Here is a 13,934-nt window from a genome sequence, read left to right as displayed (position 1 = left end):
TTGCAGAAATCTCATTTACAGGCTTAGAGTTCATTTTTACTGCCTTACAGCATGAAATGGCCATAACACATATGCAGCGCATCGATAAGGTGAACGATCAATGATCAATGTAATGATCACCAGGTGCTGAAAATGTACTCTGTTTTGGGGGAAAAAATGATTTAAATTAATTTGACATGAATGAATTTCAAAACACTTCCCACACAGACCAATCTCCTCTGTGTTTCTCTGTTCGATTTCTGCTTTAATGTATTTGACTACCTCATCAACTTTTTTTGCGAAGAATTTCTGGGAAATGCAGTTACTCTCTGAGTCCTGAGTACTCACATAACTGGCGATAAAAGATAGAAGCTGTGCATGATTATGTGGAAAGTGAGTTTGGTAGCAGTGTGGAGAAAGTTGCAGGACAGCAAGACATTTGTTTACAGCATATGAGGTGCGTGAGCAAGCAAAGCAAGGACTTATTTTCAAGGACATTGTACATTGTACTCCATTGTACAACTACTACAAACACATAAGAGACACTGGCAGCATCACATTTGTTTAGTAAATGGATCAGATGAAATGATTGAAGGGGATTTTTGTTAAACACTTTTCAATTCTATTAAAAAATGTAATTGTTTTATTGATGTGGTATATATTTGTTTCTATTTTCACAAAACATACATCGCCAAACATTTAATTTAATTTCACCTGTCCAAATGCAAACTCTCTAAACCCAAACTGCAACGTCATTAACACACTGGTAAAGAGCAGAAGGGAGGGCCACACGTCAAAACTGCAGACACGTCTGCAAAGCTCAGGCTGGTTTGTCAAGAGAGACCCCGTCAGGGGGTGTAGTCTGCTGCTGCCCTCTGCTGACGGCGAGAAAAAGCACAGCCCAAGCAGATGAAGCTGAAATGACAGCTGCCTTCACACAGCCAGGGCAGTCTCAAATGTAAGGTAAGAAAGAAGGAAAGATGTTCTCAACAAATGATGCTTATTGACTTCCGAATACAAGTGCTGGCAAGTCAAAGTGTTATTATTATTCTTTTGTTTTGTTTTCACTAAATTTTGTTGATTTTTTTTAACCAGACTGAAGATAATTTATCTTTGATATTTTGCTCATTCTGGTGTGCATGGTGCCTTTTTAAAAAACCAAGTCAAGTCTGTTTCTCCCAAAATATTATATTATTCAAATATTTAATATTAAATATTAAATATTATTCACATCTTATCTGAAGCTTATCTTCTTTCTTACATAACTGTCAAGAATTATTCCCACAAATATTTATTGTGTATCTAGTTTAAACGTGGGAAATATTAGATTAATATTTTATTACTATTAGAGTTGCATAAGTTCACAACCATTAATACTGTCACATGGAGAGTTTTCTTTTATCAATCCGTTTTAGGTCATGTTTTCATGTTTTTGTAAAAGTTACTCAGCAAAGAAGACCCTCCGTCTCGTTTTGATGACGTTTACAATTTCAATTTACTGAAGAACTGCTCCTGGTTTCGTAGAAGCAATTTTTTTAATCAAAAACACACACTTCTTCCCGTCAAACAGGTACGACAGCCCTATTTATCGTTTGTATACATTATTTATACTGATAATACACGAAATCAATGTAACAGATTATAAAATAAATGCTGAAATAGAGTCGTGGTGACCCCATGACAGCTTAGCTTGCTACTCCACAAGCTAGCTAACTAGCTAACAAGCCCTGCAGGGCGGTCAGTGCTACCAGCTAACCCTGCTAGCTAGTTAGCTGACTAGCGTCAAGTAGCTAAAGCTGCTACTGAATCGGTTAACGGGTGGCATGACACTTTCGAAATAGCATAATAGCGGCTAGTTGGAAAGCTAGCTTAGTGAAGTAACACAAGTTATGACTGTGAGGTGTTGAACTGATGGGTAACCGTGACAACACAATGTAACGGTGAGCCGCCGAGGAGGTGAGCTCTGAACAAGCAAACGGTCCAGTGACCGATAATGACAGCCAGTCCATATGTTCACTGCTCTGTATCAAACTGTACGCAGGATTAGTTGTTTTATTGACTTTTCTGAATGTCATGCCATAAAGTTTCTAACCCCGTCAGAGCTGGTTTCTCATAATCAACAAACCATATGAATCTAACGGGTACAAATACAACAGAATGCCAAACTGACGTTGAGTTATATGCCATCATATTGATGATGACATAGATGAGATCGATACAGTGCTGGTGGGTAGCGACTAGTATTAAATAAGGTACACCCAATAATCATCATGATATGTTATATGAAATCGTGTTCACTCACAAGGAGGGCACACTCATGTGGGTCCCTGCACATATTGGCATACTTGGAAACAGTAACAGTAAGTTGACAGTATTACACTATCAAAGTCAGAGGAGAAAACCATAGTGTGAATAAAGAGTGAAAGCAGTAGGGTCAGGCAAGAAAAGAGGGCATTTACATTCAATCCAAAGTAGAGTTGGTATGTTGAGAAGTAGAGGAAGAAATTGTAAAAAGGATGTAATAATGAGCAGATTGAAATTTGGCGAAAGTCTTTACTTTATTGGAAAAACATCCAGCAGTTTATTGTGACCAGTGTGAAGAGATGGACATGGTAGGGCATGTCCGTATAACATGCAGAAAATATAAGATACAGAGACAGGAAGTGTTTGCAGAATTGCACAGATGAGGAGTATTTGAGACTGGTGTAAAAAGTGCTCCAGAGTGTGGAGGTAGTGGAGAGGGCAGAAGACAGCTGTATAGATTTTTGAGGACAACTGGACTGATTCAATGACTGTAGGAACTGGGCAATGAGGGTCATTAAATCCCGGAGGCAGTAATACATGTCGGCTGCCTTAAGTATAATCCTGACTTTAAATAACTCCCCTACAGAAAAAGAAGGAGAATTGCATGTATTATGGCACGTTTTGATATAATGTAGGAACCTATTTAGGTAAAGAATGTCAGACAAAGTTATGTGATACAACAAAATGTTACAAAGCTGTTAATGATTAGGTGCCGAAGTTGTGCAGCTCTGCATTTTACTGTAAAGGTAAGGTGATGATTTCATGTTTATGTGGAAATATACTGTACATGCTCACTAATCCCTTACTTGGATATTGTAAGTCTTGTTCCATTGCCACTTAGTTGTTGTGTCCGCATTGTTCCTTAAGGCAGGGATCTTGGATGGAGTGAGTGTTGAGCCCCAGTGAGATGACTGACCAGGGCAACAACAACCAGAACATCTCCTGCAACCCCTTCGCTGCCCTCTTCAGCTCACTGGCTGATGCCAAGCAGTTTGCATCAGGCCAGAAGCCACAACAACTGTCTGCAGAACCACCACGTGAGTTATCAGAGCTACTGCAATCCTCTAATAAGAAATATAGTCAGTCATGTGGATAGATACCAAAGTCAAAATGCAATTAATAACAAAATGCAAATAAGTTCATATCTAACATAAGAACAGCATTAGAGAAGCATCTGTTTTTTATTTCTTGTCAGTATAGGTCATACCAAGATCTTGCTTAAATGTATCCACTTGGCTTCATACTCACCCTCTGTGTCTTCTATCACAGTGGAGGACTCAGGAGAGAGCCAGTCAGAGTCAGACAACTCTGTGTCAGACAGCGTTGATGACAATGACGACTCCGTGGCAGAGATCAGCCGCTCCTTCCGGTCCCGGCAGGAGCTGTGTGAACAGCTCAATGTCAATCACATGATCCAGCGGATATTTCTCATCACTCTGGACAACAGTAAGTAAAAGGAGAAAAATAATCGATAGATCAATTGATCTGGAACTTAAACCGCTTTTATACGACATAAGTGTGTAGAAATCATGTCTATTGATTGTTGATTGGAGTTGTAAACATTACTGATAAACCAAAGAGTTACAGTGAGTTGGAATAATAATGGCTAAGGTTCAGTTTAACCTCTCTCCTTCTATCCATATTCATGCTCGTGTCCAATCACGTGTTGACCCATTCAGATACATCCCAGACGCTGGTTTGCCCCACGTCACAGTGTCGGCCTGAATGGGTTGCTACAAATAAAACCCCTGCACTTTACGCCATTAGGCAAAATGTAGAGTGCAAGCTGGGTTTTATATTGAACATATGTTTTCTGATTGAGAACACCAAGGGCGAGATTAATTCTGTTGTAGCTTTAAAATTGTGTCAGATTGTCATATGTTTTGCTTTGGTCAATGACAAACATGGGCCTTAGTTTCTGGGTTATAAACAGTCTGAAGGTGTGACAGATAAGTGTTTAATTTAATTTAAGTTTATTCAAAGACCCCTGATTACTGTATATCCACAAATGGCGCATAAGAGACATCCCACCTGCATGATTCGAATATCAAAAGTCAGTGGCAAATACATGGTAATAGTAACACACAAACAGGTCCACAACTGCAGTTCCATGTGCATTGCTAAACAAAGCTTTTTATGTTTGTTTAGTAAAAGTGGAAATTCACTGGAACACTGGAAATTCAACATGGTGGACGGTAGAGATGGTCTACAATGTAAAACCTAGTACTTTCTGCAATATCTAGATATCTTATTATAGCTATGGGTTTATTGTAAACCAGCAGCAGTCGTATAGTAACTCGAGTTTTGGTAGTAACCAGTCTTCACCCTTTAATACCAAAGCTAGTGGTATTGTGAGGCCAGTGTAAAACCCTGGGTGTGAGATGGAGTGGCAGCGGCTCTCTGCTTGCTTCAATCTGGAAGGGACATTAGACAGAGAGACAGGTGTCTGATGTAACTGTGTTGTACCTAAATAGTAGCAAAGTCTGTCTGTTGTGTTGTTCTTCGTGGTATTGTTGGATGGTGCTAGCCGTCTTGAAAGACAAATTTAAAGTTTCCAGTATGTACTGCAACAAATGACTCACCACCCTTCAAGACAATTCAAAGACCTTGCACACTGTGAAGTTTCACTGTTAAGTTTCACTGTGAAGTCTCGCTGTGAGTTGGCTGGGTCTCTCCACCACTGAGACCGTTTAAGGGTGAGTCATGGTGCTAAGGAAATGCAGGCTAACCCCCCCCTGTTTTCACACAGAGCCCTTTAATGAATTCCTCTGCCACCTCAGTCTGAAATAAACCAGAGTAAATACATACTGTGCGTTTAATCCTCCCACGTCTTATTCATTCTGATGTTGATGTTAATGCTGTTGATTTATTTCGCAACTACAATTAATCCAGTATTCATGCTTGGCTTTGTTTAAGCTTCATGGGTAGCTGTGTGCAATATGACTTGAGCAGACTTTATTTTATGGACCCTGGTTTTATTTTCACTCTCTAGGTGACCCCAGTCTGAGAGGAGGTAATGGGATCCCTCCTCGCTGTGTTTACCTGGAGGAGATGGCTGCAGATCTGGATGGACAGGACTGGCTGGATATGGACAACATAGAACAGGTCAGATGGCAACAACATGTTTTTATGTCATCACTTTACGCTTCCCATGTCTTGTTGCTCTCCTCTCAATAAACCTCTAAATGTTTGGTACAATTGATGTCCTCCAGGCTCTGTTTAACCGTCTGCTGCTGCTAGAGCCGGGAAACCACCTCATCTACATGACATCATGCAGCGCTGTTAACCTGTCTGCTGACCGTGATGCTGGAGAGAAGTGTGCTATCCCTTATCTTTTTGCTTGTTACCAAAGGGCCAAAGAAGAGGTATGAGTTTTTCCTGCGGAACTGTAATTGTAGCACTTAAATGCTACTATTTTCATAGATTACCTGCAGACTATGCTCTGTAATTGGAACATAAAAATTAGCCATTCTCTTCCATAATTCAGTGACTTGATTATCTGTGCACCAGGTGACGAAGGTACCAGAGAAGTTACTGTCGTTTGCTGTTCGCTGCAAGAATCTGACAGTTTCTAACACACGGACGGTCCTGCTCACCCCGGAGATCTACATCAGCCAGAACATCTACGAACAGCTTCTGGACCTGCTGCTGGAAGCTTTCAGTGGAGCACGTAGGTTCAGGATTGGACCAGTTTAGGTCTGACTGTTTCCTTTCTTGTGTATTCATTCTCTTCTCAGTTTCTTACAAAGTCACTGTGTTTCAGAACCAGAGGAGGTGGTTGAGTTTGTGGAGGAGGTCATTGCTGGCATACTCTCCGACCAGGAGGTGCGTACCTTCGCGGAGGTGATAGTACCAGTGTTTGATATCTTCCAGGGACGCATCAAAGACTTGGACCTGTGCCAGCCTCTCCTCTACTCCTACCTAGATGTTCTGCTCTATTTCAGCCACAATAAAGATATTGCCAAGGTGAGCAGACACACCGGGTTTTTTTTGCCTACTTACATCAGCTGTTAATTTCAGTGTTGGCTACTAATCAAGTGATATACAATAATATACAGTAAGCACAGTATCATAGTCAGATATACTGTAGTGGCATAACATTTCACAGTGCTACCCAAACCTTTCATGTTTCTTATTTTAGTTTCTTATCTAACTTTTCAAATCCTTATAACAGTTATTTTTTTCTCGGTTTTCCTAGGTATTGGTGGAACACATTCAGCCCAAAGACCCAGCTAATGGTTTACAGTACCAGAAGAGCCTACTGGGGGCAGTTCTGAGTATCTCCTGCTTGTTGAAAACCCCAGGGGTGGTGGAGGGACATGGCTACTTCCTGAACCCCTCCCGCTCCAGCGCCCAGGAGACAAAGATCCAGGAGGCCAACATCCACCAGGTAAACAGATTCTCTTTAGTTTGATGTTGCTGTTTTGTTAACCTTTTTTTTTTTTTTTTTTTTTAAATGAAACCATATACTGATCGCCAAACTGCACATGGCTCAGGACTAATGTTCTTTACTCTCCTTTTGTTGCAGTTTATGGGACAGTTTCAGGACAAGCTGCACCAGATCTTGAAAAACCTGCTCCAGCGATCTGGTGAGACGCGCCACTTGCTGCTCACGTGGTTGGGCAGCTGTCTGCAGGCTAATGCTGGCCGGGCCAAGATATGGGCCAATCAGATGCCAGAGCTCTTCTTCCAGATGTACGCTTCAGATGCATTCTTCTTAAACTTGGGTGCAGCACTGCTGAAGCTGTGCCAGCCCTTCTGCAGGCCGCGTTCACCCAAACTGCTCACCTTCAACCCTACCTACTGCGCTCTCAAAGAGCTGAGTGAAGAAGAGATGCGCAATCGCAACGTGCATGCAAGAGGTAATATGTGTGAAAATGAGTGTCAATGACCCTTCCCTTTCACCATTTAAAATACATTACCAGTATTAATGCAGCAGCTCTGGTATTTGATCTGCTTTTACAAGTGGGTTTATAGCAGTTTTTTACAGCCGTTTTTTTAATACAAGGAGTGTACATAAAATTTCATGACTAAACTATCTCCTATTTCTTATACAAGGCCTCGACAAGGAAACCTGTCTGATCCCTGTGCCCCCTCAGCAGCCGGTGGAGTCTGCGCAGTCCTACAGCCTGCTGACTGAAAACCTCATCCTCACACAACTTACCCTGCACCTTGGCTTCCACAGGTACATACTTTCAAACAAGCACCAACATAACTTCTATGAAGAAATGAAAGACACACATCCCACAGAAATGTAGTGCACTGTGTGTTCCTCATGTTAGCACCATATGTCAGCATTAACCCGTGCTGTCTTCATGCTCTTTTTGTGTCCATGCATCTGTGCGCATGCATAATGTGCGTGTGCAGACTCCATGAGCAGATGGTGAAGATGAACCAGTCTCTCCACCGGCTCCAGGTGACATGGCAGGAGGCCCAGCGATCAGGCAACCCAATGTCGGAGCAGCTCCTGGAGCAGTTTGAACGTTTGATGATTGTTTATCTGTCAACCAAAGCTGCCACTACGCATCCTGCCATGCTGCAATGCTGCCTTAACCTCCAAGCTTCTACTGGTGCTCTGCTGGTTCAGCTTGGTGTGGGAAACCAGGGGCCTGAACATGTAGCACTCAGTTTTCCCCTGCCCTCCCTACAGGATACTATGCTGTGCTATGTACCAGGTAGGTCAGATCTCCTACTACACTGCAAATACAGTGGAACAGAAAGCTTTTTTTACCTCCTAAATTGGAGCATGTGAAACAGTGTGTTGTGTGAACGAATGCTGCCCCCCGCCTCATAATTGATAGAAACACAATTTGAATGTAACAGCATTTTTCACCTGTTACGACACCTTGCCAGCATGTAATTAATGATATTTAAGATCATTTTATTGTCAATAATTTATTTGACAATGTTTAAGTTTATAAAGCGCTCAGTTCAAGTGAAAAATGTCAGTTCAAATACTTTTGGACTTGATATTTAAGTCTCTAACTGTGGCTAGTTACTCGTAGTACAATTATTCATTAATGCCGAATAGTCCTACACATAATAGTCATTACTTATTACCTCTTGTGTCTTTTGTTTGTCAGAGTTTTTTGCAGAGAACTTGGGAGATTTTTTCATCTTCCTGCGTCGATTTGCAGACGATGTTTTGGAGACTTCTGCAGAAAGTCTGGAGCAGATTCTTAACTTCATCACGGTCTTCATGGGTAACGTAGAGAGGTACATGACTTCATCTATCGCATCAGTGATTGTGGTCAGTTGAAAGAAAGAAGTGTGAGGCCCAATAGGGCTTGAATGGTGCAGGCCATCTTGGAATTTTTCAACATATTGCTTCAATCCCTCCTGTCCTGTATGCACAACAGGATGAAGAACCCTCATTTAAGAGCAAAGCTAGCAGAGGTCTTAGAGGCGGTGATGCCCCACATGGAGCCGGTGGCTCCTGGTGCTGTTCAGCCAATCGTGTTCCAGCGAGAGAGAGTCTTCTGCTCCTATAGACATGCACCTCAGCTGGCCGAGGCCCTCATCACTGTGTTTGTAGACATTGAATTCACAGGTGAAGCAGTTGTATTAAGTTTTGATTTGCTAGTGCTAGATGGAAACTGCACTGAACTCTTGTTTGTTAACAGTACTGCCGAGTCTTAATATACCATATTTACTTCCATAGATTGCTGTCACAAGTATGCACACTTGATTAACCTGATTAAAACATCACGTAACACTCACAATATGAAATAAAAGAAAAACAAACTCTTGGGGTGGCATGGTGGCACAGGGGTTAGCACTGTCGCATGGGAGGTAAAGCTGGTTAGAGCGGGTTGGGGGTTCAGTCCCCGGCTGCCCCCGTCATGTTGAGACACTGAACCCTAAGTTGCTCCCGATCAGCACCTTGCACCTTTATTTGGGATCATTAATCCAAAAAGTATTTTTCCAGTCAGGTGAAACTGTTAAGTGGTTGGATTGTGTGTGAACACCTGTGTGTGTTCTGCAGAAGATGGATAAAGTGAAATCAAAACTACGAAGGTATCACTGAAGCATGTTTGATTGTATTTTCCTCTTTTTTTTTCCCAGGTGATCCTCATCAGTTTGAACAGAAATTCAACTACAGAAGACCTATGTACCCCATCCTCAAGTACATGTGGGGCAAAGAGAACTATAGAGAGAGTATCAAGGTAACAAGAAACCAGAGTCTTTGAGATTATTCATCCAAGTAAACTGTGTTTTCAAAATTTAAGATAACGGTATGATGTCCAGGATGTTTCATTATATTTCACTCAATGCATGCTGGGATAGGCTTTGGCCCTGTGTTACTACCCTCAATAGCCATAAGTGTAAAGGCAATGAAGGAATGAATGGCGGCAAAAACAGGCATGCAGGGTTTTACTACCAGGCAATTATATTTTGGGAAACTGTTTATTAATTAGGTCGATCCCAATGTGCTCTTCATTTAGTTTGAAATCTCGTTTCAGCATTTGGCGCACTATGCATCTGAGAACCTGGAGGCCATGAACCCCCCTCTGTTCCTCAGGTTCCTCAACTTACTGATGAACGATGCCATCTTCCTACTGGATGAGGCCATTCAGGTAAGACTGAGGAGTTCACAGTCATCCATACATGCAAGACTTAAATACGCTTTTCCTTCACAGTCAGACTTAGTCAGACTGCCTGATTTTTTCATTAGCTCAACAAAAGAATAAGACTGATCTTCTTGTGTTGTAGTACCTGAGTAAAATCAAAGTTCTGCAGCTGGAGCGGGATCGAGGGGAGTGGGAAAGCCTGGCCCCTGATGCCCGAAGAGAGAAGGAGTCGAGCCTGCAGATGTTTGGACAGCTGGGGCGCTTCCACAACATCATGTCTAATGAGACCATTGGCACACTGGCCTTTCTCACCTCAGGTCAGGCAGGAAAGATTTGACTCTTTATATCAATTCATCCATTTAAAGTTTGTCTTCATCCCTCGCATGTTTTTTCTTTTATCATTCTCCTCATTTCCAGAGATCAAGGGGATCTTTGTGCACCCCTTCCTTGCTGAGAGGATCATCTCCATGCTGAACTACTTCCTGCAGCACCTAGTGGGTCCTAAGATGGGTGCCCTTAAAGTTAAGGACTTCAGTGAGTTTGACTTCAAGCCCCAGCAGCTTGTTTCTGACATCTGCACCATCTACCTGAATCTGGGGTATGTTGTGAACACTCCTCTTTATAGAATTGTCAACAATTTAACTGTCTATTTTCTATTCTCTTCCTTGTATCTCATTCTTTTATTGGTGCCATATCCTCTGGAGAAGAAATACAGTGGCACACTGATTAATACAATACAATTGTGGTTTCCAAATTTGTTTTTGGCAGTGACGAGGAGAATTTCTGTGCTACAGTCCCAAAGGATGGACGATCGTACTCTCCCACCCTCTTCTCCCAAACAGTTAGGGTACTGAAGAAGATAAACAAGCCTGGGGACATGATTGTGGCTTTTGGACTCCTTGCTGATAAAATAAAGGTATCATTTGACTTGGAGCCTTTCATCTTTACGTTTTACAAATCTTTGTTTTATGAATCTAAGCAGTGTTCACTGTGGTGAATACAGGTGGAAACAATCAAAAGGTTTGTTGTCCATTGTGCCTCTGTTTTAGTCCCATGCAGACAGACAGCAGCAGGAAGAGGAGACGTATTCAGATGCCCCAGATGAGTTCTTGGATCCCATCATGTCCACTCTGATGCTGGATCCTGTTCTCCTCCCTTCCTCCAATGTCACAGTTGACCGCTCAACTATAGCAAGGCATCTCCTCAGGTTAGTGACTTCCTACAGAGCACTGAAATTCTCTCGAGATGATTGTCATTCTTTTTTGTAAGCAGAGAAAATATCTGTGTCTTTATTGTAATTGTGTCATAATCTGATTAATTGCTATTACTGTACAGTCAGAAATTAAAACTGTGAATGAGATGTATACATAAACAGTTTGTGTTCAGGAGTCATGTAAGTAACCATTCATTCAATTATGTCCTCCTTGCAGTGACCAGACAGACCCCTTTAACCGCAGTCCTCTAACCATGGACCAGATCAGGCCAAACGAGGAACTCAAACAGCAGATCTTACAGTGGCTGGATAAGCATAAGCAGGAGAGGCTGCAGCTGGGACCCAGTGGCTAGCCGTGATCCCTCGCTGTGATATACAATGACTGCATCCTTGTTTCTCTCTCCTGGCTCACATCTCGCGTGCTCCTTTGCTTCTTGGCTAATCCATGGTGTGCTTGCCTCTGTGGATTTCCTCCGACTCCTCCGGTCCGACTAACATTGCATTAGCCTTTTCACGCAGCCTTCATGCTCAGTGGATATTCTCTCTGTGACAACAGTCCAGGAAAACTGTAGCCCACCGGCTGGTGACAACTTTAAAATCCATGCACAGTAGCTGTTCGACTCCCATGATGCCCTACCGTAACAATAATAGGGTGATTCAACCTCTGGTTCCTCTCTCCCTGAATACTGTGTATTAATTAGTTACTATTACAATCAGAACTGAGGCCAGAAGTGTCAGTTTCAACAGCACTTGTTGAATTTACTGTATGAACTCCTGACTGACCAGCTGGCCCTAACTAGATTTTATACTGCAAGGTAAGTATTTTTGGGAACTCTTAAGGCAGAACGTGGATGGAATAGTTTGATTTCACCTTCATGAAAAATAATTTTGCACTGCCTTAAAAGATCTTGAACACCCTTTATTGTAGATTTTGGTTGAATCTCAAGCAGCATTGTAAATTAAAAGTCAGGCATAGGTAAAACTGAACTTAATTGTGTGTGACTTTTATTTTAGTGGAAATCATCTAGATGTACTTGGAGATGTTCAAAATCCTGTTCACTGTAATAAGAAACCTGTAGCACAAAACCATACTGTGAAATCTGTATTGGAACACGTATAGTTAAATCTTCAAGTGCACCTGCCTTTAATCAAGCACTAATTAAAGACCTCGTTAGGATCTGAGAGCTTGCTAATTAATAGGTTGTTGGATATAAGGATTTAAACTGTTTCAGTCACTATACAATAATTACACTAATTTGAAGCACATTTTAGGATGTAGTACACACGCACAAAAAAGTAAGTCTACCTAAAAATGCCAGAATGCATACTAAAATAGTTGATAGACACTTGTTCGTTTGGCAATGCAGAGTGGAAGGTGGAGATGAGCTGCTCACTGTGGTTACAAATGAATAATTGACAGTGGTGTGACAGCTCCAGGGGCATTTTTCAAACCAAACAAAAAAAATTGGGCAGTATTAAAGTGTCAAATCCTTGGAAAGAAATTTTGCTTGCATTTTGTGTCAATACTAAAATCTCAGATTTGAGAAAGCTCCCTTCAGAGCTACAGAGGACATAATACAACTGTTTACACCTGCTGAATAAGTGTTCCTCATGACAAGTGAATAGATCCTCGTGTAAAATCTGTAAATGCCCCTTTAAGATACTCAGCAGTGATCAGGGACACCAAATGACTGCTCCTGACGCAAAAAAGGCAAGAAGATACTATTATGATTATGCTTTTTCAAACTTGAAAGACACAGTGGCTGTTAGGAAATGTTATGTGGAAGTGTCATCAAATTTCTCCTAAACTATCCACCAAAGTCTGACTGAATAAATCTGAGCTGAAAAAATAAGCCATGCAGTTGCTTCATAATGTATCTACAATGCCTAGTTTTAATAAACATTTAGTGGTGAAATATGATTTTGTAAAATGTACTTTGGCTTGGATATTTCCAATAAGATTAAAAATCTCATCATATGGTCTAATTTTACAGTCTTTACATCGCCACATTTCTTGAGATTGAACCAAAAGAAAAGCCAAAATATTGGGTGTTCAATCATTTTTGAGCAGCAGTGTATATAATCATCATTGTCATCCTTTGAATTAACATTCACCAGATTAACTGATGTATCCTGATCTAGCATTTTGAACAGATGTTTTGTTGTGTGCAAGCATAGTGAATTAATATGTGGGCAAACAGTTGATCTATAGAATCGGTGCCTAAAACCAAGAGCCTTGCCATAAATGTCAGCGGATGAGGATCTGACTTGTTTCATACTCTTAAGAGACACAATTATGAGTTTGTTTCTTTAGGGCATATAGGGAGCTGTGGGTAGTATATAAAAAGAAAGAGAGATCAGAAAAAGATGACCTGTTTTGAGTAGCGTTTTGAATTATTTTAATTCAAAATCAAGTGTGGCTGTATAAAATGGCAAAATATGAGAGGAGAATTACGTATTTGTTGGCATGCCCTCAAACTGTATGTTGAACATCTACCACCTGAAAGAATACATGGGTTAAATTATAATGCAATATTTTTTGTTTTAATTGTGATTATAAAATGTTTATTTTGGATGTACAGTATGATTAAGAAATAAAACTAATGTGCGTTATGTAAGACATTGTTATGTTTTCCTTCAGGAATGTGACGGATTTCAGTCCATTGTGTTATCAGAGCACAACATAATATCGGTCATGAAATTAATAACAAACAGAAAAAGAGGACCTCAAAAGGTTATTAATGTAGATTATTTACCAGTAACTGATACTTGTGAATTCCACATATTGTTTACAACACAGTTGAAGTAAATATTTAATCTCAAGGATAATATGAATGTCAGAATATTTTAGTCTTTAACAATATCAG

The 13,934-nt window shown here is 40.9% G+C and overlaps 1 protein-coding gene across 2 annotated transcripts; it reads left to right on the top strand.

The window, feature by feature from the left end:
- Positions 1-3,190: 3,190 nt before the first annotated feature.
- ube4a (ubiquitination factor E4A (UFD2 homolog, yeast)) lies at positions 3,191-13,685 on the top strand. Of its 2 annotated transcripts, none has more exons than XM_070905609.1 (19): positions 3,191-3,320; positions 3,568-3,729; positions 5,276-5,388; positions 5,496-5,648; positions 5,794-5,953; positions 6,047-6,249; positions 6,482-6,673; positions 6,812-7,145; positions 7,342-7,468; positions 7,651-7,958; positions 8,367-8,499; positions 8,643-8,833; positions 9,349-9,449; positions 9,747-9,860; positions 9,997-10,171; positions 10,272-10,452; positions 10,623-10,770; positions 10,904-11,061; positions 11,285-13,685. In XM_070905609.1, exons 1-19 carry the CDS (start codon positions 3,191-3,193, stop codon positions 11,418-11,420), a joined length of 3,219 nt encoding a protein of 1,072 aa, XP_070761710.1. In that variant the 3' UTR covers positions 11,421-13,685. The 2 variants fall into 2 exon arrangements, with proteins under 2 accessions (XP_070761710.1, XP_070761709.1); XM_070905608.1 differs by having other exon boundaries at positions 5,794-5,957; positions 6,021-6,249.
- The last annotated feature ends 249 nt before the right edge of the window (positions 13,686-13,934 follow it).

The sequence above is a fragment of the Enoplosus armatus genome, chromosome 5 (assembly GCF_043641665.1).
Source record: "Enoplosus armatus isolate fEnoArm2 chromosome 5, fEnoArm2.hap1, whole genome shotgun sequence".
Lineage (NCBI taxonomy): Eukaryota > Metazoa > Chordata > Actinopteri > Centrarchiformes > Enoplosidae > Enoplosus > Enoplosus armatus.
Note: the sequence above shows the minus strand (reverse complement) of the source record. Positions and strands in the feature narration are given on the sequence as shown.